The 23,598-nt window shown below is 40.3% G+C and overlaps 1 protein-coding gene across 11 annotated transcripts in view; it reads right to left on the bottom strand.

Annotated features, from left to right (window-relative positions):
- The window catches only part of tenm2a (teneurin transmembrane protein 2a), a 2,790,214-nt gene that overhangs the window by 313,176 nt on the left and 2,453,440 nt on the right, over window positions 1–23,598 (bottom strand). For 10 of the 11 annotated variants that reach the window (XM_072590496.1, XM_072590497.1, XM_072590504.1 and 7 more), the window contains one exon: window positions 14,795–15,007. The exons of the other annotated variant lie outside the window; for it this stretch is intronic. In XM_072590496.1, the coding sequence (XP_072446597.1) occupies window positions 14,795–15,007 (213 nt within the window). The remainder of the gene's footprint in view (window positions 1–14,794; window positions 15,008–23,598) is intronic. 11 annotated transcript variants of the gene reach the window in all.

Below are 23,598 nucleotides of genomic sequence, written 5' to 3'. Positions count from 1 at the left end.
GAGCTAGTTAATATGTTAAATGATTACTATTTGGAGAACATTAATAATACTCTATCCAGTAGCAAACATCACTTTCTATGTATAGTGCACAGGTATTAACGTTAGATAAATAGAAATTCCAGATAAAGGTTAGAGAGATTGAAAGTGCATACATTTCAGAATAAATTAACTGTACCTCAGGTTACTAAGAGACAAGATAGGGTGAGGGGTGATGTTGGGAGAATTTACAAGGCACTGATGCATAGTTGACACTGGTAAGGTTTCAACATACTGAAAAATAGGCAAATGTAATTTTCAAAATTCAAAAGGAGTGATGCAGCTGCACTTGCCAATGACAAACTCATTAACCTGACATAATCATAATAGCAATATACAGCCTTCGTTATTAATTGAAAAAATAATCATTAGAAATAAAACGTCTTAAAGTTTGGAGATTTTGAACTATTTTCTACAGAATGCATTTGAAAAATGAAAATGCTGGCTTTATATATCACACTTTTAAAACAGATGGGCCAAAATTCAATTTCGTTAGGGCAACCTCAGGTTTATTCTGTTTCTTCAAACGCAATGGTAAATCCATATGCAGATTTGTAAGCAGGGTTTCTCTCAATCACCTGCTTTAACTTTGGCAGAAGTCCCTGGGACGCAGCTTTAACCACCACTTATATTTTCCTCCAGAGTTTCTGAGGTTGCACTGAGAATTTTGGAGAGCCTCCAAAGTGAACTTCTAAGTCATTGCTTTTGTCGTTGCACCATTCCCTATATCTGAATACTCACACCCCAAGGATAATATAAATGCTGACTAATGGAGGAGTAAATTATTGCAAGCAACATTTTTATTTGGTGAAGTATTGGAATTCAAACTTTGGCTATTCTTCCACACTTAAAGAAAAACAACTAACTTGAATTATATAACTTCTTTCACAACTTCAAGACATCCCGAAGTGTTTCACAGCTAATTACATAATTTTGAAGTGTGATGCAAATTGTAAATTAAGGAAATGTAGATTTCAGTTTGCTCATCGGTAGGATGTACAAAAATCAATGAGCAACTGAGATCAATGATCAAATAATCTGATTTGGTGGAGTTTGTTGAGAAATGAATATTAACTGGACCCAAAGAATCATAGAATCCTCACTGTGCAGAGAGAAGCCAATTGGCACAATAAATCCACACGGACCCTTCAAAGAGCATCACACCCAGACATTACCATCACCGCTCCCCCCACTACCCTATCCCTACATTTACCACAGTTAATGCACCTCGGCTACTCACTCCAGATCACGACAGGGTAATTTTAGCACGGCCAATTCACCTGACCTGGAAGCTACAGCACCTAACAGAAACCCACACAAACACAGGCAGAATGTGCAAATTCCACACAGTCATCCAAGTCTGGAAGCAAACCTGGATCCCTGACAATGTGAGGCAACAGTGCTAACCTCTGTGCCACCTACCAAACAAACACTGACCAAATCCCAATAATTCTTATGAGAAATTCTTATGAGTAGAGAGAATAATGTTGTCCTTCTTAAGATGGTGTTGTTTGCAACAAATTATCTATGACCTGGAGTGAACCAGTTCTAAATTTTGCAGCTGTTTATGACTGATCAGCAGGTGACTTACTTAGCTTTAACCAAACTTATTGTATGTATTATTTATGCTATTAGAGATTTACAAATCATGTGTAAAATTAATATCATTATTGCAATGGTACTTCTTTGAGTTTCCATTCTATGCACCTACATCTTTCCGTGCCACCTGCTTCATGCCATACATCCCACTCCTTTCATAATATCTCATCTATTATACCTTTCATGCCATCTCCAGTCCCTATTCCATCCTATTCATATTTTACATCTCTCATGCTGTCCCTCCTACCCCCTTCTATGATGCACTTCTCTTTCTCTCCCATATAGTTCCAAACACCCTCGCATCTGCAATGGAAAATTTGTTGTTAAACTTGAAAGGATTCAGAAAAGATTTACAAGCCAGAATTGGAGGGTTAAAGCTATAGGGAAAAGCTGAATAGGCTGGGGCTATTTTCACTGGAGTATTGGAGGCTGAGCGGTGACCTTCTAGAGGTTTGTAAAATCATGAGGGACATGGATAGGTGAATAACCAAGGTCTTTTTTCCAGAGGAAAGGAGTCCAAAACCAGAGGGTATAGGTTTAACATGAGGGGGAAAAGATTTAAAAAGGGCCTAAGGGGCAACCTTTTCTTGCAGAGGGTGATACATGTATGCAAGGAGCTGCCAGAGGAGGTGGTGGAGATGGGTTCAATTATAAGGCATCTGGATGGGTACATCAATAGGAAGGATTCAGAGGGACATGGGCCAAACCTTCGCAAACGGGATGAGATCATTTTTGGATATCTTGTCGGCATGGACAAGTTGGACCGAAGGTCTGTTGCTCTGACTAAGTACCAGGCAACAGCAGATTAGAAGTTCAGTAAGAATATTGTCGAATTTTGCTTTATGTGAAATGCAATACAAGTCATATAATGGATATTTGATCTATTACACCCATTGTTCAATTTAAATAACAAATTTTGAAAGGGTAAGCTTTCAAAACCTAATGATGTTGCATCCTCATGGACGACAAGCAGTAATTGATTCAGTAACTTGTATCCAGAATTGATAACCACCCCATACTCACCGAATGAGGTTCTTTTGAGAACTCCAGATCCATTTTGTCACTGGAGTGGAGGAGGTGTGGAAAATCTGGAAAAATTGCATAAATATTTTTATGCCACCTTAAATTAAATTCCTGCTAAAGGACAAGGGAAGTAAGCTATCATGGAAACCCCCATCTTCTGTTTACCTTTATCTCACCTCCACTGGTTGACTGCCAGCTACAGTTGGATACATTTGTCATATGAGGAAATTCACAAACAACATCATGCCTCCATCAAAGGTTCACTTTAACCAATTACAGGATCTAATGTCAGAAAAGGGTGGGAGAGGGTTGCACTGTAATAAGCCTCCATATTATTTTACTCTGCCCAAGCTCTAACAAGCAACCCCCTTCCATTTAAAACATTCAGGACTTTCAACACCTGAAACAGGTTTGAGACCAGACTGCTGAACTGCTTTAGGTGGAATCCTGCGATGAAGTCTGTCTCGAAGCCAGGAGACCTGGTGGGTTCAAGTCTCACCTTCTCCAGAGGCATATTTTAGCATCGCTGAACAAGTTCATGAGAAAATAAATCTGAATTGTTTGAGGAAGCCATTAATGATGATGGTGGAAAGTGAATACACCTGAACGAATGAAATCAGACAGTGCTCTGTGGCCTCTTGCTCTAAGTCTGTCCTGTGTTGTAGCTTTAAGGGAGTAGATATTATGCTGCAAATCATTTTCGAACATGCCGACTTGCTAAATAACAAATTATTCTTCTAAATAGGTAGATAAGTGAATATATCAAATATAGAAAGAGATATAGGATGGCTCAGTGGTTAGCACTGCTGCTTCACAGCACCAGGGACCCGGGTTTGATTCCCGCCTCGGGCAACTGTTTGTGTGGAGTTTGCACATTCTCCCCCTGTCTGTGTGGGTTTCCTCCCACAGTCCAAAGATGTGCAGGTTAGGGTGGATTAGTCTAAATTGCCCATATTGTTCAGGGATGTGTAGGCTAGGAGGAATAGGTCTGGGTGAGATACTCTTTCAAGGGGTGGTTGGGCCAAATGGTCTATTTCCACACTGTAGGAATTCTATATATGCAAACATATTGAGGAAAGACAGAGAAGGCTCTTGTATTTAGATAATGCCTCTTTTGACCCCTGAAAATCCAAAATTGTTTTACAGGCCAGGTATAGTTTGCATGGTTTTGAGGAAGAAAATCTCAACAGCCAATTTCTGCACACTAAAGTCCTATAAGTTTCGTCAACGAGATAGGTTTTATGGAGTGATTTAGTGAATGTGTTAAGAGATAACAGACATAAGGCGTGGGTGTGAGGGTGGGGTTGCAAAGCCATGGTGGAATTTGAAAACCAGAATAAGAATTTTAAAATCAAAGTGTTGCTTAACCAAGAGGCAATACTGGTCAGCAAGCTTACATTTCAAGCCATCGGATATTCATAACCGTGGTTGAGTCAGAGAAATGTTTTGGGTTTGATTGACAGCTAGGTCTGGGATGAAGATGTGATTCAAGTCTATAAACAGGGCAGGATTATGTTTCTTTTTTGGCTTATGATGGACTGCTCTGGATCAAGTAGCTTGCAATAATGGGTTTGCATTTGACAGCCTGTACTTACTTGAGCAGTCAAAATGACACACAAAGAGATACATAGGTGTTCAGAGCTCCACTGTAGTTTTTTTTGTCATTTAAAAAGTTAGAATTATACTTGAAAGATGGTTACTAGTTGAAAGTGAATGCTTGATAAGAATCTTAGTTGTTTTGACATTTCGAGAATGGTAAAGTTTGTAATTATTATGGACATTTTATTTGTATAGAGTGTTTGACATTTAACTATTTGTTAGATGCTTAGTTTTTTTTAAAATTCATTTGTAGATGTGGGCATTGTGGGCTGACCTGCATTTTTGCTCATCAGATGTGGTGGTGAGTTGCCTCTTGAACCATTGCAGACCACCTACTGTGGGTTCACCAACAATGCTGTTAGGGAGGGATTTCCAGGATTTTGACCCAGCGCCAGTAAAGGAACAGCAATACATTTCCAAGTCAGGGTGGTGAGTGTCTCGGAGGGGAACTTGCAGGTAGGAGTGTTTATATGTATCTACTGCCTTTGTCCTTCTGATGGATGTGGTTTGAAAAGTACTGTCTAAGGATCTTTGATAAATGTCTGCAAGTGCATCTTGTAGACACTGCTGCTCCTGAGCATTGGTGGTGAAGGGAATGGATAATTGTGGATGTCGTGTCAATCAAGTAGGTTGTTTTGTCTTTGATGGTATCAAGCTTCTTGAGTGATTTTGGAGCTGCACCCATCCAGAAAGTATTCCATCACACTCCTGACTTGTGCCTTGTAGATGTTTGACAGGCTCTGGGGAGTCAGGAGATGAGTTACTTGCCACAGTATTCCTAACCTCTGACCTGCTCTTGTGTCCAGTGTGTTTAGGTAGTGAATTGAGTTGAGTTTTTGGTTAATGGTAACCCTCAGGATGCTGTGTGAGGGATTCAGAGGTCATAACACCACTGAATGTTACCCTTGACAAGGTGGTTAGTTTGTCTGTTATTGATGGCCTTAGTCTGGCATTTGTGTGGCACAAATGTTACTTGCCACTTGTCAGCCAAAGTTTGAATAATGTCCAGACCTTGTTGCATTTGAACATGGACTGCTTCAGTATCTGAGGAGTCACATTTGTGCTGAACATTGTGCAATCATGAGTGAACATCTCTGACTTCTGACCTAATGATGGAAGGATTGTCATTGATGAAGCAGCTGAAGATGGTTGGACCTATGACACTACACTGAGGAACTCCTGCAGAGACATCCTGGACCTGAGATGATTGACTTTTGACAACCATGACCATCTTCCTATGTGCCAGGTATGACCTCCAACCAGTAGAGAGTTTGTCCCTCAGTCTATTGCAGCCTTGATGTCAAGGACTATCACTGTCACCTCACCAATGTCAAATACAATTTGAGTCATATGCTACAACATATTTACTTCCACTAACTACAGTGATTACATGTGTGATATGATATATTCCAGTAAGCTGGACTTCAGTGGCAATAGTTATCTTTTGAACTTTTAAGTTTCACAATTTCCATGCAAAGGTAGCTGTGCACATAAATGCAAACTTGTGTTGTGGGCAATGTGAAATCGACTGAATCGCGTAGATCAGCAAAATCCAATCTCTGGTCATGTTGTGATTAATCATCTGAGCAACAGTAAAGTCAGTTGCAAGTGGCCTCACTTCTCTGGGTTCAGGTTGATGAGGATTGTTATCTAGGAACCCCAATGAAGCATCAACACTGCGTAAAGACAGGAGAGAACTCAGCTGTGATTATATCCTGTGAAAAAGGAGCCTGCAGTCCCTCACTATCTAGACATATGCTGTCAACACATCAAAGGGCAGCTGGTAATCGTACACCAGTATGGAGTAAAAAGCTTCAGGAGAGAAGGGGAGGGCAGAGAAAAAGAAAAGGCATGTAAAGGAGGAGTGGTAAAAAAAAACCATGATGTGGAACAATGCTACTGGGATTTTCCTGGCACTTCAACTCAAAACAATCTCTAGTATTACTCACAGTTACAGGTGCAGGAACAGTTGGCCATCAGCCAGCCCACATGTCTGTTATGGAGCACAGAGAGAATTATGCATTGCTGAGCAGTGTGATTTGCCTGTTATTTCACAAGCAAAGAAAATGTGTAACACATGGGCATGAATACCATACTGAGTCTTTTTTACTTTCGGAAATAAAAGGCAGATCAAACCCTCTATCTGTCATGGCTTTCAGAGTATTCAGTTGCTGATGAGACCAAAGCAAAGCTGCTCACCCCAAATATTCTTAAAATATATGCTTTAAAACCCCATATGAAATGAATATAAAGTATTTGTCACTATAGTGAAATATCATTCTGCTTTTTATAGCAATTGTGAAATTCAATCAAATATATATGGTTCTTAATTTTTGATTCAATGTTAAAGTGTAATTGAGAGATTCAGATTATACCATAAATCAGATATAGCATTCATCTGAAACTTCTCCCAAAGTACCTATTTTATAAATGTCTTATATACTCATACACTGTCAATGTAATGTTTTTTGTTGTTACGTCATGATAAAAATCACATTAAAAGATTCAGTATCGCGGATGGATTTAATGGAGGTGACAGTGATCTCATTCTGAAGAGCTGGCAGATGCCACTAATTGCCTTTTTTTTAGTGAAGGTCTGCGAAATTAAGTGCCATTCCAGTTGATAACTCAAAAATGTCAGGCCTTTCCTAGGACAAGAATTTCAGGGTAGATATTGCCCTTTGAAAGGTGGATGCCAACAACTCTACTAAATGGATGTGCTGCGAGGGAGTCAATGGCTGCTGTGGCTATGGTAATCAATTAAGGCCCTGGATCATTGCAAGTTTAGAGGTCACAGGTGGACGATAATAGGAAGAGAGTGGAGGAGGGTGGGAAGGTGTCAAAAGCAATGGCGGGAAGATATCTCTCAGTGGGCATCCCCTTCCCAATGCTGGTCTAGCAGTCAGGCTCTGAGTGCGTTTAAATGAGACAGTCCCTCCCAGGAGTCTATAAGCAACCCAGTTTGCCTGTTCCCTATGCAGTATGGAGCCATCTGTCTGCCACTGAGCTAATATCGGTGAAAGTAGGATGAAATCCTGAACTGAACACTAAATTCCTGCTCAAAGGTTACAATTGGTGTTGTGGCAGGATTGGCCATCCTGTGGCAGACTTAATGGGATTGAAGGTGTGAAAGGCTGGGGTCCCCACCCACTACCCTCCTGCTGATTAAACAACGCCCTTCACCAACCGGTCATAGGGTGGTCATTCAATCCTGCCCAATAAATCAATTTCTTACCAGAAACAATGCCCAAGGAATTGATTCATGCTAGCAAGGTATAACCAGGTATGCAAGGACTCATTTTGGTGACTGGTCTCTGGATGCTGCCTCTGCCTTGGAAGGCATCATCCTCCATACTGGTAAAGGCTCCCATGTTGGTGCAAAGGGTATGTGCCTGAAACTGGTGTTTGTTCATTTACTTATGTTTATGTACCTATCAAATGTTCATGACTGCCTTAGGCACTGTGCCCAAACGGTCATGCTTTTTTGATATTTGAGGATGTGGAAGCTTCTACCAAAGAAGGGAGTTTAGTTGTTTTCTCCTCTTTGTATTGCAAAGCAGAGAGGAGGAATACTCCACCAGCCCTCACCTTGAACTTACAGAGCATATTTAGCCATTGCTCATCCAGTCTCCTCATAACGTTCTTGATACTGATGATCTGTCTGTGACTGACATGTCCACAGCTTACTGGTAAGATGTGAATGAGGCTTATGTATCAATTTTCCCGGGTTTTGGTGCTGGGTCATTGGGCAAGTTTCCCAGACAGTGACTCACCTGAGATGTGAAAAATTTCATTATGTGGTAAAATATAATAACTGCTTTACACATAGGATAGGGTGGCACTATGGCTCAGTGTTTACCACTGCTGCCTCACAACATTAGCAACCCAGGATCAATTTCCAGTCGCAGGTGATTGGCTGTGTGGAGTTTGCATGTTCTTGTCATGTTTGTGTGGGATTCCGTTAGGTGCTCTGGTTTCCTCCCACAGTCTAAAGATGTGTAGACTAGGTGAGTTACCCATGGGAAATGTAGGGATAGGTGGGGAGGACAGGGGGGTTTGGTCTGAGAGGGATGCTCTTTGAAGGATCGGTGTGGACTCAGTGGGCTGAATGGCCTGCTTCCACAGTAGGGATTCTGTTATTCTATGATATAGCTATATCCTCCAAACAGCAATTCAATGGAAGACTACGCAATCAGCTTTTTGTAGTGTTGCTTGAGGCAGGACATTGATCATGACATTGTGAGAACTCCCTGCTTTGCTTCAAAAAGAGTTGCTGTGGAATCGACAATGTTGAATGGGGCCTTATAAGGGGAATAGGTATTGTCCTAATGATTCCTTTAAAACAAAAGGATTGAAATATCTGTTGAGAAATTATAGTTATAAGGATAATGTGAAATGCTTTGTTTAAATTCAACAATCTTGATAAAAGGTAAGGACCAATCTGCCAAGTCTCAAGAGTTAAACAGAAGATGATAAATGAGGAAACTTCAATTAGATGGCTGAGAAATGCGTTGCTGGAAAAGCGCAGCAGGTCAGGCAGCATCCAAGGAGCAGGAGAATCGACGATTCGGGCATAAGCCCTTCTTCAGGAATGAGGAAGGTGTGCCAAGCAGGCTAAGATAAAAGGTAGGGAGGAGGGACTTGGGGGAGGGGTGTTGGGAATGTGATAGGTGGAAGGAGGTTAAGGTGAGGGTGATAGGCCAGAGAGGGGGTGGGGGCGGAGAGGTCGGGAAGATGATGGCAGGTCAAGAAGGCAGTGCTGAGTCTGAGGGTTGGGACTGAGATAAGGTGGGGGGAGGGGAAATGAGGAAGCTGGAGAAATCTGCATTCATCCCTTGTGGTTGGAGGGTTCCTAGGCGGAAGATAAGGCGCTCTTCCTCCAGGTGTCGTGTTGCCATGGTCTGGCGATGGAGGAGGCCAAGGATCTGCATGTCCTTGGTGGAGTGGGAGGGGGAGTTAAAGTGTTCAGCCACAGTGCGGTTGGGTTGGTTGGTGTGGGTTTCCCAGAGGTGTTCTCTGAAATGTTCCGCAAGTAGGCAGCCTCTCCCCAATGTAGAGGATGCCACATTGGGTGCAGCGGATGCAGTAAATGATGTGTGTGGAGGTGCAGGTGAATTTGTGATGGATATAGAAGGATCCCTTGGGGCTTTGAGGGAAGTGAGGGGGGGAGGTGTGGGCGCAAGTTTTGCATTTCTTGCGGTTGCAGGGGAAGGTGCTGGGAGTGGAGATTGGGTTGGTGGGAGGTGTGAACCTGACTATGGAGTCGTGGTGGGAGTGGTCTTTCCAGAACGCTGATAGGGGAGGGGAGGGAAATATATCCTTGGTGATGGGGTCTGTTTGGAGGTGGCGGAAATGACGAAGGATGATACGATGTATATGGAGGGTGGTAGGTGAGGACCTGTGGGGTTCTGTCCTGATGGCGATTGGAGGGGCAGGGTTCAAGGGCAGAGGAGCGGGAAGTGGAGGAGATGCAGTGGAGAGCTTCGTCAACCATGTCTGAGGTGAAATTGCGGTCTTTGAAGAAGGAGGCCATCTGGGTTGTTCGGTATTGGATGGCACCAAGTTCAAGTTTTAAATGTATGAACGTTGTCGCACAAAGGCGATACAGAGAGATAAGGAATTTCAGGAAGGAAGAAATTAGAATCTATGAGCTGATTCTGATCTAAGAAAAAGCTACAATAAAGAGAATGGTTAGAAGAGCTTCCAGCATAGTCTAGTTTATATCCTGTTCATGAGTGCAAAAGGCATGTTACTCGGTCCATGATGAATACAAACAGTCATGGTTGATTCATATGGTTTATGAGACTGGAATATCCTGGTATTTTGCTCAAGTACATTGTGGAACAGAAGAAATGAAGAAGCTAAATTTCCTGAGGGTTTACTTGGGTTGAGCTGATTTGTTTGAGTACATTCAATGAGAGAATAAATAGTAGCTGGATTGTGGGAGGATTAAAATTAGTGGACCATTTGTCCTTTCTTGATTCAATATTTTGATACTGACCTGGCTAAGATAGGTAAGTGGGGATAGAAGAATAACTTTTTTTCCCAAGCTGCATTTTCTCATTGAAATCAGTTGTGATAATAATACCAAAATTACATAGGTTCCAGTTGTCGGATACCATCTACATTTTACTCATAACCTCAAACAGGTATGATTGAAAATGCTCTGAGGTATTTCATCAGAATGCATCAGAGTCTGATCTGACTGTTGTGAGGGGGAAATGATAGTGTGGTAGCAATGTCACTCACCAAGTAATTCAAAGGCCCAGGCTAATGCTTTGAGAAAAATAGGTTTAAATCTCAACATGGCAGCTAGTAGATTAATGATAGAATCCTGGGGTATAAGACTAATCTCAGTAATAGCGCCCATGAAACTATCGTTGATTGTTGTAAAAATAACTCAGGCATCAAATTTAGGGAAGGAATTTATGGTCTGATCTGTCTGCACTGCATGCTGAACAATACTTTTCACTGTATCTAGCTACATGTGACAACAATAAATTGAAACAAATCAAACATACTATGGTCTGGACTACAAGTGACTCCACAACACGGTCAACTTTTAAATGCCCTCTGACAAGCCAGTCAGTTCAAGGGGAATGAGGAAAGGACAACTAATGCTAGCCTTCCCAGCAATACCCACATTCCATGAAAGAGTAAATGAGAAATAAAATGAACGGTGTCAAAAAAGTAGGTTATTGTATTTCCTTTTACAACACTAAAATTTTACAGCTGCTTTAATAGCATATAGCATGGCCGTCAGTGTAAAATTTTCAGTAATAAACGTCAGAATTAAATCCAACATCCGACGGTTAGGGAAGAAACGTCTCCATCTTACACCACCCTCCTCCACCTGGCCGAGTTCATCCTCACTTTGAACAATCTCCTTTAACTCCTCTCATTTTCTTCAGGTCAAAGATGTGACTACAGATGCCTGCATGGAACACACTTATATCTTGGTGGGGTATGTGGGATATTCCTTGTTCTAATCCTATTGCGGACCCCAACTACAACTCTTTCTCCAGTACATCAGTGACATCAATGGTGCTGCTTCCCCCCTCATCCAGGATTAGAAATGTTTATCAATTTCATTTCCAATTTCATCCGTTCTCACCTTCACCTGGCCCATCTCTGACTCTTCCTTTGCCTTTCTCAACATCTCTGTTTCCATTTCTAGGGATTGGCTGGCCACCAATATCTATTATAAACTCATGATTCCCACAGTTACCTTGTCTCTACATCCTCACACTCTGCTTCCTGTAAAGACTCTATTCCATTCTTCCAGCTTCTCTGTCTCCATTGCATCTGTTTAGATAATGCCAGCTTCTGCAAGGGAGCCTCCGAAATGTCCACCTTCGTCCTCAGCTGAGGATTCTCCACTACCATGGTTGACAGGGCCCTCAGTTGGTGTCCAGTCCATCCCTTGCTCTTCAGCTCACACCTCTTCCACCGCCCCCCTCTCCCCCCCCACAACAGCGAGAGGGACCTCGCGGCATGGTGGGCAGCACGGTGGCACAGTGGTTAGCGCTGTTGCCTTACAGTGCCAGAGACCCGGGGTTCAATTCCCGCCTTGGGCGACTGGCTGTGTGGAGTTTGCACATTCTCCCCATGTCTGCGTGGGTTTCCTCCGGGTGCTCCGGTTTCCTCCCGCAATCCAAAAAATGTGTAGGTTAGGCGAATTGGCCATGCTGAATTGCCCGTAGTTTTGGGTGAAGGGATAAATGTAGGAGGGTGGGTTACGCTTCGGCGGGTCGGTGTGGACTTGTTGGGTTGAAGGGCCTGTATCCACACTGTAAGTAATCTAATCTAATCTAAAACCTCCAGTCTTCACTTACCACCCACTAGCATCTACTGTACATACAAAAGATCACTAGCTGCCATTTCAGCAGCATGATGTCACCACTAGGTAGAATGTCTACCCTCCTTGTCAGTCTTCCTTGGTGACTGTTTGCTCTGAGACACCATGGTCTACTTCCAACACCACCTCATACCCCTCTGGCACCTTCCCATGCAATCACAGAAAAAGTAACATCTACCCATTTACCTTCTCCTTCCTCACTATTCAAGGTCCCAGTGCACATAGGAGGTGAAGCAGCGATTTACCTGCACCTCACTCAATCTAGTCCACTGTATTCACTGCTCACAATGTGGTCTCCTCTACGTTAGGGATATGAAATGCAGATTGGGTGATCACTTCACAGAACATCTATATTCTGTCCTCAAAATTGATCCTGAGCTTCCTGTTACCTGCCACTTCAACATACTACCGTGCTCTCTGGCCAATATCACTGTCTCATGCTTGCTGCAGTGCTCCAGTGAAGCTCAGTACAAGTTGGAAGAACAACACCCCATTTCCACTTGAGGACCCTGCAGCCCTCCAGACTCAATATCGAGTTCAACAATTTTAGGCCCCGGGCACTTTCTTCTATGTCCTTTCTCCAGCCCCCACTCACAAGACCTCATCATCTCATGGGCTGCTATCGCAAATAGTCCATTGTCAGCCACTAATGGCCCCCATTGGCAGTTATTCATTCTCCCAGGCTGACCTTTACCCATTCTTTTGTCTGGCCAACTGTTTTGCTCTCTCTCTGAGATCCATCTTCACCTATTGTTCAATTGTTCCCCCTCTCCCCCACCCCCATATTCAGCAAATACAGTATACCAACCCTTTCCTAGCTACAATCAGTTCTGAAGAAGGGTCACTGGACTTAAAATATTAATTCTGCTTTCTCTCCACAAATGCTGCCAGACTTACTGAGTTTTTCCAGCAATTTCTGTTTTTGTTAGAGAAAGGTTATGGAAGTGCTGCAATACGTACAAAAACCATTACCATTTTACAATCCCATAAGTCTTTGGTATCATGGGCTGTAAATCATAGTTCAGTACAGAATGCCAACAATATATTATTGTATCACTGATTATATATTTTGATGCAATTAAAAACAAATGAGTCCATCTTTTCCATGGCACACTCATTTGAGATAAATGGTGAAAGAATATTACCAACAAACTGAGGTGTTTGAAACCATCCGCTGTTCATTTAAAATGGCTACTACATCATCTCCAGTGTCAATGTTATAGGATTTGCTGACCAATGCAATTAATTAAATTCACTTTCATACTGCATTTTATTACAATACAGAGTCAGCAATATTGTTTAAATGCAGGACTCTCCAGGGACACAGTTGTTCAATTTTCCTTCTTTCCTTGACTTGAGTATACACATTCCTAACTGTTGCAGTGAACCACAAGACAATATAATTGTGAGTGTGCATAAAGGTAATTGGCAAAAGAAGCAGAGGGGAAATGAGAAATCATTTTTTTTTACACAGCGATTTGTAATGATCTGAAATGCACTGCCTGAAAGGATGGTGGAAGCACATTCAATAATACATTTCAAAAGGGAATTGGATACATACTTGAAGGAAAAAAAATGGAAAAGACACAATTATTTATTGCTTCACATGGCCATCACATGTCTCAAATGTTTTCTAGTCAATGAAATACAAAGAAGGAAGAAATTGTAGGGAAATTGGGAAGGAACAGAGTGGAACTAAGGGCATCACTTTTTCCAAGATTGTGCATAGACAAGATTAGCTGAATGATCTCATTCTGAGTGGCATAATTCCATGAAAGGGGTAAAGAGGAGAGGCCATGAGTAGACTGATTCGATAGTCAAAAATAAATTCTCTCAGAGTTTCAAATGTGACTTGGGAACTACAATGTTTTGGGCAAACAGACACAGGATAAGGAGAGAATGAGGACAAGATAGGCACATTGTACTTTCGGACTCATTGCAATGTAGCTTCTGTCAGAATTTGAGACTGCTTACATTGCACTTTACCATTTAATGATGTTTTGAAATTGTGGGTTTTAGGAAAAGTATTCCATTAACTTAACATAAATGGGAATTTTCCATCTACCAATTCAATTTCAATGTTGCTTTTCCCAATTACTTTGTTTTAGAATTGTTAAATTCATTTGTCCGGGCAGTTACAGCAGCTGTGATTGATGTCCCTTCTACAAATAATAAATGAATTACCACAATGATGTAATGGATCCTTAGAAGAACTGTAATTATATTTCTTTACAATGTGCACTCTAAATTATCATAGAGAAACAAACGTATTCAAAATAGAAAATAGCATCATTGTTGAAGGAAATCTTGGAAAATGTGATTATTGAACAAAAATATTCAGAACTCCTAAATTATAGAGAGGAAGAAAAAATAAATTTTAAAAACTATAAGAGAAAAGATCTCTCATTTCATGTTCTATCTGCTATAATAGTCTTCCAGCAGAAAGAATACATCTTCACATCACCAATATGCTGTACTATCAACTTATTTAGCAACAGGAAATTTCAATAACTTGCCTGTTGATTAACAATGAAAAAGGCCAGTTAATGTGCAAGAGAGAATGTGACAACAATGTAATTGTCAGAGAGTCACACAGCTAGGATGAGAGGGAAAACCTCTGCAAAAAGAACAAGATACCATTGAGTGTGAATTTAGGCAGATATAAGCATATATTCTTACCATTACTGGGGGGTGGCGGTGCACCAGAACCTGCTCGCAATAGGTATGAATTAATGGCGAACTCTTCATTGGGGTTGGACTCGAGAGCTGGATGAGAGACGCTGCTGTCAAGCAATGGCATTTGGTAGTCTTTCACACTAGATGATGAAAGAAGGGTGCTGGTCTGCTGGGCAAATGGGTGGCTGGGCGATGATGAATGTGGGATGGGACGACCTGGGGAAAAGAGGGTCAGTTGTTGAATGGTGTTAAATAATATGATGCACAACGTTTCTGTTGAAGTGCATACAAAATCATAACTTTGCATTGTCCAGAAAAGTAGCCCAGTGAGGGATCACTGTTTTCCTCAATTGGCATATTCATGAATGAAACAGACTTAGATTTGAAGCTATCAAAGTTCAACAATCCATTTCCCTTAGAAGCCATGTATTCAGAACTGGAGTATGCTTCATGCAAGGAATCAATGGGAACAATTTTTGTCAAATATTGTCTCAACTGATGAAAATTGTTGAGTGTTATCCAATAAAATAATTTACTTTTTGGACTAATTGGAGTTCAAAATGTATGAAGTAGGTCACTATTAAAGGCGTCTACTTTTGCTGATTTCTCCTCGACATCCCATTCCTATTATTATAAATTCCTTGCTGAATAAAGCTCCAGAGGATATTAATTGCCCTTGGATCTCTTGACAAGTAGCCAGTATTCATTTGTGAATTTTGATGATGAACAGTGAAAGGCAATTTTCGTAACTGTATACACTCTTGATGTCCAGACATGCAGACTTCCAGAAGGGTCAAAAATAAAACAGCAATTAGAAGAAGAACCTTATCTGATTTTCTCCTCACTTACCCAGAAATTTAATTTAATTGTTATTCTTAAAGAACATGACCACTCCTATAATTTGTTCGATCACTAGGGTCTCAGTTGTTTTACCATCGGATTCCAAAGTAGTGTTTCTGCTAATATTTGGTAACAGATCATATAAACTTGTTATTATGAAATAATAACAAGCAATTAAGGAAAGCAAACGCTTTTGTTTGCCTTCATTGCAAAAGAGTATATAAAAATGAACTGTTCTTGTAAGTATGAGTGACATAAAAGTGTTTTAATGAGGACATAGTATGTGGGGGCTGGTTAATTCAGTTAGCCAGACACCTGGTCTGCAATGCAGAATGATACCAATAGCATGGGCTCAATTCCCACACCGGCTAAGACGACCATGAAGGGTCTGCCTTCTCAACCTCTCCCCTTGTTTGAGGTAAAGTGGCCTTCAAGTAAAATTTACCATCATTATCTCATGATGGTGACTTTATCTTTTACTTGGAATACTGTGCATCATATTGATCTCCTTACCAAAAGAAAAATATACTAGCTTTAAAAGGGTGATGGTGGGGAGGATATCCACATCCGTAAACAAATCAAGGGAAAAAGTGGGAAAGTGGATTTATGGTATAAGACCACTCGTGATCTTACTGAATGATGGAGCAGGTTCAAAGAACCATAATGCCAACTGCTGCTTCTATATCTTATTGCAAAGTTACAATGCTGCTGTGGGACAAAAAGTTTGAATAGTTTGATGTAACTGCTTTGATCAAATACCTTCCCACAAACCATTTATATGTGTATATCCACTCTTACACATTTCCGGTATTTATCTTATTGCATCAACTTAACAAAGTGTGCTTAAAAACATCTTCCTTTGAAAATTCAACAGGCTTTGTGAATTTTTCAGTTTCTCAGAACAATAGAACAGCAATGGCTTGATCACTGACCACAGCATTTAGTTCTTGTGCCAACTGGAAAATGAATCCAGCAATATTTATTACTGTTTGCACATGACAGACACTGCACTTCAGGACTTACCAAGTGGTCTTAACTCCAACAGTACTAATCCGATTTCCAATCTTTCTTGCATGCATGATTCTATCCACATATATAGCAGCAGTTAGTAAATGGCTAAGTAATTATCATTGCAGTCACAGATTTAGAGGCAAGTTCCTAACCTAATGACAAATTGGTTGTTAACAATACAGAACAACCTTGGCTATCTGGACATCAATTATCCAAATTTCAGATTATCCAATCAAGATTTCATGGTTCTGTTACATGCATTTGAATTGAAGTAGGAAAAGTCTATTCCTCCTCTATTTAAGGCATCATTTTTAAAATTTGAACAGGAATATAGATGTAAGTATGTTTTAATAAATAATTAACTTCAAGTATATCTTCGAGACGTAACTTTAGAGTTAAGTCTTATACTTTTTAGAAAAAGGCTCACGATACTTATTCTCCCCAAAGACAAAGATTTGTGAAAGTGAACACACAAGAACAACATATGTGTAAGCCCGGGCCGTGCACTCTAACAGCAAGATTCACTCTCAACATTCACTATCTCCATTTTGCAAACCCAACAACTTTTTTCCTCAGGTCATTCTTCAGAGAGTTAAGTTAAAAAATGCGCTTGCACCTTTTGTTTCAATTGCTTTTTCCTTCCGTTATCCCATGACGACTCGATTTTCCCAAACAAAAAAGTATCTCAATAACCTTCAGCTGACAAGAAAATTTAATGTAACCTTTTTTTTTGATCGGGGAGAGCAACTCGTACTGAATTAGCACACATGAAAATAAACAGGAGGAAAACTTGACAGGAGGAAACACGAGGAAAACGTTACCTCCCTAAAATATCGATGAGAGGACAGAAACTGATGTCAGTGATAAAATCTTCCCTCACTCTCATGTTCCCCCTGTATTTTGTGCCTCTCTCTCTGAGGGCTTGACAGTTGCCGAGGAGGGAGGGACAACACTTGGTTAGTCTGGATGACAGGACAACACTGAACAGAAAGATGCCAACGGCTGGTGAGGACCAGGATAAAACCGAGGAAAATGTCAGTGAAACATATCACAGAATTCAGTCAAACTCTCACCAAAAAGTGATTTTATTTGTAAAATATCATGAAATTTTAAGAAATATCCAGTGTTTGTACACATTTTATCGATTGAATGAAATAAAATCTCTGTAAACATGTTTTTTTAATGCAATTATTTTCAGTATGGATTCCTTTGTTTATAATCAGATCAGTTATCCGAACAAAATACTCCCCACCTGTCTCATTTGGATAAGCGAGGCTGTTCTGTATATTGAATAGATGCAAACACTTCCAGTTTCATTGGACCAGTGAATCCAGGTAATAAATTGCTAAAGTTTTGTAATGAGGTGCTTTATCAGTTTCAATTATCAATCAGATTTTAAAATACTTTCAAATCCCTCAATAACCTTTTGCTCAAGCTATATTTTTTTTAACAAGAAAGGCATTTTTTCCATTGTTGATCGGCTGTTCAATCTCACTAGCAAAGAAAGTGATTTCTGATTAATAACTTCCAACTGAAACAATTTTCTTTCTTTTTCCTTGCTGATCTTAACCACTTGCTGTTCCATTTGCTTTTTCAGTTTTTCAGCATTTAAATACCAGAAGGGTAGTGACTTCAAGCTAAACTGTTAAAGGGGTGGACCAGTTAGACCAAAGGGTCTGTTTCCATGCAGTATGACTCTATAACTCTAAGTCAGTAATGTTAAGAAAGTAGACAGGCAGCATCAGGAGGTGGAGAAGTCAATGTTTCGGGTCTAACCCTTCTTCAGGACTGGAGTTGGGTGTAGGGGGTGCTGCAGATAAAGGAGTTGGTGGGGGCAGGGTGGTGAAGTGGGGATAGGTGAAGACAGGTAAAAGATACAACCTGGTCGGTCAATGGGTGGAATGCATCCAGTTGGTGGCAGGGAGGAGTGGAAAGGAGGAGAAGGGGCTGGGAAGGGAGTCAGGGGATAGGAAGGGAGTCAGGGGGTAGGTCATTTGAAATTGGAGAACTCAATCTCCAGCCTGGAGGTTTCCACTCTTCCCTGCCACTTGCCGGATTCATTCCACATATTGACCAACCAGGTCGTACCCTCAACCTGTCTTCATCTATCCCCACTTCACCACCCTGCCTTTGCCACCCCCTCTATACACAGCTCTTCCAAACCCACCCCCAGTCCTGAAGAAGGGGTTACACCCTGAAATGTCGACTTCTCCACCTCCTGATGCTGCCTGGCTCACTGTGTTCTTCCAGCTTCTTGCCTGTCTACGTTGGATTCCAGCATCTGCAGTTTGTTTATCTCTAACCAAGTAATGTTAAGAAGGCTAGTTTGTCCATATTCTGTTAACTTTACCATCAAAGTGTGTACTGTTAAAATTTAAGAATAAGAAAGACCTCCCCAGACATTCAAATAGCTACCTTCTTTCTCTGTACCAGAGCAAGGAGCAAGAACCAATTTCAATGAACTTTCATGAATTTTGTTACTTGAAAAAAACTTTTGAATTAATACCTTTACACAAGGATGGAGGTGGCAAATCCTGAACTTCTCAATATCTGGTGTACATGAAAAAAACCTTCACTTTGTTTATAGGAAAGGCAGTTATCAGTTTTCAGAATTTGTCATCCCACATATTCACAAGGAGCAAATTTACTGTAAACAAACTAAAATATCTAAGTGATTCACTAACCCTGAAAAATTGATCACTAATTCCACAATTCATCAAACATGCAAACACCCCACTACCATTCTTGGTCTCTCTTCCCTCATTACAGACATTTACACCACATGCTGCATCTGAAAGGCTAACAGCATTGTGGGAGACCCCACACCCCCTCACTCAAACTCTTCTCCCTCTTGCCATTTCTTTCCCCAAGCCATTAGGCTACTTAACACAAAATGATCAGATTCTTTCCCACCTGAAATTCTTTGCACAACTTTGAATTGCTGCTAGAAAATGTCTATTATTTATCAATCTTCTATTACATTGTAACTTGAGTGTTTTGCACTTCTTATGCACTTTATGCCGTGTACGATTGCGTAGCTTGTGCTGACCATGTAGCACTCTGAGACCTGGAGGAATGTGATCTCATTTTTACTGTATCAGTTGTATGTGGTAGAAATGACAAATAGAACCTACTCTACTCTATTCTTGTTTGATCAGTTCAACTGTCATCAAAAGATGTCTCATAATTTAATCTCAAATTCTATGTTAATTTACCAAGCTAGTAAATATTTATTTATTCATCATTGAATGAAGACAAGCTTTTTTCAGCTAGTTTTCCTTTACCTTTTTTTTCTCTGCCATTCACCAGTGCCGGAAAATGACCTGATATATAACTGGTTACAGTATGTGCAATGTTGCCTGATGAACCAATATGAACCAATATAGCATACTTCACTCCTTTGGCATAAATTTCCTAATTTGATTTCAGATCCATTTACAATTACCTACTGAAAGTACATTTATTCAGGGGAGTAATTAGATTTACTACTGTCTGCTATTTGTTTCCACTAATATAACATTTGGTAATAATTCTTTTTGTGTTGATCTGTCCTGTCCAATAACGTACAAGGTAAAAAGTCTTACAATGTTCTTATCCTTCAGAAAGCCTCTGAATTACTTAACGAGCACAATTAGAATGTGCAAAAGAAAACGATGCTGTCTCTCAACAGCATGTTTCAGTTCACCAGCTGGCTAATGAACTTGACACCCTTCCAAATGCATCACACGGGGTTAGCATAGAGCTGTGAACTCTGATAGGCCATATTCCTCGAGTTTCCTGAAATGGCCTGCTCTTTGAACTGCCCTTTGCAGTCAAATAGTCTTTTTCTCATCTCCAATATTTTCATAACCACTAAAGAATTTTACAATGGAAGTTTAAGTAAAAAAACATCAAATTCTTCATGACTTTTCTTCATGCATTGTCTCCTGGGTCGCTTGCTGCAAAGGTAATGGAGCTCTATTTATATAGCGCTTTTCTTGACCACCAGATGACTAACAGTGCCTACAATGTGGTACTTTTCACCTATAATCACTATTGCAATGTAAATGTGCATTTTCTGAAGTCTCAATGACAATCCTGAAAGTTTGGCGACCATAAGATACCATGGTATGCCGCTTTCCCGTTTAAACATTTTTTCACCCGAGCGGGGTTGAGGGCATACCAATGTTCGTGAAGCAATTAAACAAGTTGCCATAGTGGGATTCAAACTCATGTCCTAGAATACTACATAGGAACGCAAACCACGAACAACAGCAGGCCATTTAGTCCTTCGGAACTGCTTTGTCATTCAATATGATCATGGCTGATCATCTAACTCAGTACCTTGTTCCAGCTTTCTCCCCAAATCCTTTGTTGGCTTTAACCCAAAGAAATATATCTCATTCTTTCTTGAAAACGTGTAATATTTTGTGCTCAGCTGGTTTCGTGGAAGAGAATTCCATAGCCTCACTATTCTCTGGTGAAGAAATTTCTCCTCATCTCAGTCTTATCTGGCCTTCCTCAAATCCATAAACTATGACCCATGGTTCTGAACTCTCTGGTCAATGGGAACATCCTTAGCAGCCTAACCATTAGTAACTGAAGAGTATTCCGTTCATGCCACCAGTGCCTTCTATCGTTACAATGTTGCAAAAGGGAACTCTGTACTTGAAGAGTTAAATTGTTGCTAGATATTAATAAGTTTGTGAGAAGATTTGTAGCTCAGATGCTCGTTGTTGTGGTTCTGTTCGCCGAGCTGGGAATTTGTGTTGCTGGGAATTTGTAGTGGTTTGTCTCTGGCGCTTCCGGTTAACAACTATAAATGCCGGAGGAAACATCACAGAAGCGCTTCACAGGAGGGTCCCAAGCACTGAGGATGTCACCTAGACAGGGGACGAAACGTCTGCAACACAAATTCCCAGCTCAGCGAACAGAACCACAACAGATCTTAATAAGTTTGGGAGAATGCGATTTTGTATTGTCGATCTGAGTTAGCAATTAAAATTGACTATCACATTCAAATCTAGCTTTTCTTTACAAAAAAATGTTTTTTTTTTCTGTGGGTTTTCACTCAATGGAATTAGAGTGGTGGTGATTCATCCTGGCATTCAAATACACTTGGCAGTCAGTACACGGATGGTCTAGCCTGCAGACTGAGATTTGGTGATTGGCTTTCATCCCTCAGTCAGAAAATGATACATGGTAGAAAATGGGTCACTAAGGAGGAAGGGAGACATGAAAAATGAATGAAAAATGGGAGGATAAATACGTGTAAAAATAAATTAACGCAACATTTCAGAAGTGATTCGCAGAGTAACTTTAATATGATGTGTGAAGTTATTTTTTCTCGCTACAGGTTGCAAGTTTCAGAAATCTATTTTTCTGGAAACCCTGAAATCATTCAGGTTAGGGTCAGGCAGCATTCACTGTGTTAAGGCACATTTTACAAGCTAAGTTTTTTTTCATAGAATCTTCATAAAGACAGCTGATGTCAGGTCATGTTAGCTGCTCAGTCCTGACAACTTAAGCATTTGATAAATCTGTCTCTCAACAATTAGGCTAAACCACATGATGCTTTTTGCATCTCTGCCTATTTACATAAGTTAATTTTCCACAAATGCAATCTGCTTCCAATCATGAGACAGACTCTCATCTATTCCATTTCAACGAACAATGAAACAAACAAGCAGGTACAACAAATATTTTAATTAATCGCTCATCCCTGATGAATGAAAAATTATGGTTATTTTATCATATTTTGTTTGCAATTATTGTCATCAAATGGCAAGGAGGATCTTTTCAAATAAACAATAATTTTCAAATTGTGAATTTTCATAATTTCAGTTGGAAAAAAACTCACACTTGGAAAAAAAAGGGCTATTCATATTCATTTCAATAAAATAATCTGACATGGTTGAAAGAAAGGGAAGAGAAAAATGAAGACATTGCTCAGGAGGTAATAACCTCTCTCCACCTCAGCCTTACTAATCACAGTCGTGGGATGAAAGAACAGGATACTGATTTACTTAGCTAACTGAAATAAGTCTTCAATCTCTAAACTCTTCACCTTTTCTATGATCACGACTTCACCCCTTCGGTCTCTCTGATTAACTTCACCAATGGAAGTGCCTGACGGTTTTATTATTCTACAAACAGAAATAATCTGCAGAGAAAATTGAAAGGAATTCTGACAACTAGCCTGCACATTAAATTTTATCTAATGATTAGAGACTGTTTTACTTAATGTAATCTTCATGCAATGCTATCTTTTTTTTAAAATAGAGCTATCGTTGAGCAAGGGAGAGGCAAAGCATATATTGTAGTGAAGGAGGAATCTGAAATATTGCACGGATGAATGGCAAGGGAGGAAATAATTTGTTCTGCATTGCTGAGTACTATCATCAGGCTCAAGTTAAATGTATTAATGCAAAATACTATGGATGCTGGAAATCTGAAGCAAACACTGGAGACACTCAGCAGGTCTGGCAACGTGAGTGGAGAGAAATCGAGTCAACATGTTGATTCCAGTATGACTCTTTTCTTTTCTAGCTTTGTTCCGACATTTATAGGATTGCTAAGACATTTGTTTTGAGGACTGACCTCTCTCAGGATGATAACTTTCATACTGTTACCACTCCCAGTCCCATTCCTTTCCTATTTTGTGCTAGCCAGCCACCTAGCTGCTTCTGGCCATGCTTAGAGCAGAGTTGGACCTTCCAGCTTCATGCCTATGTGACATGCTGTCTCCTCCTCTGAAAATAAAGTTGCAGTCACTGCAGAGGAACTCCTGAACAAGGAAAGGCACATGGAGACAGACATTAAGAAAAAGTAGCAAGGGAAGGGTATTTTAAGTTTTCTGTGGGACATTGAAAAATGTGATAAATGATGTTGATTTTGATGATTTGTTTTGTGGTGGCATTCATTTCAGGATGATATTTTGATTGCCAATAATCGAGAGAAGTTAAATTGTGAGTATG

The sequence above is a fragment of the Chiloscyllium punctatum genome, chromosome 20 (genome assembly GCF_047496795.1).
Source record: "Chiloscyllium punctatum isolate Juve2018m chromosome 20, sChiPun1.3, whole genome shotgun sequence".
Taxonomy (NCBI): domain Eukaryota; kingdom Metazoa; phylum Chordata; class Chondrichthyes; order Orectolobiformes; family Hemiscylliidae; genus Chiloscyllium; species Chiloscyllium punctatum.
Note: the sequence above shows the minus strand (reverse complement) of the source record. Positions and strands in the feature narration are given on the sequence as shown.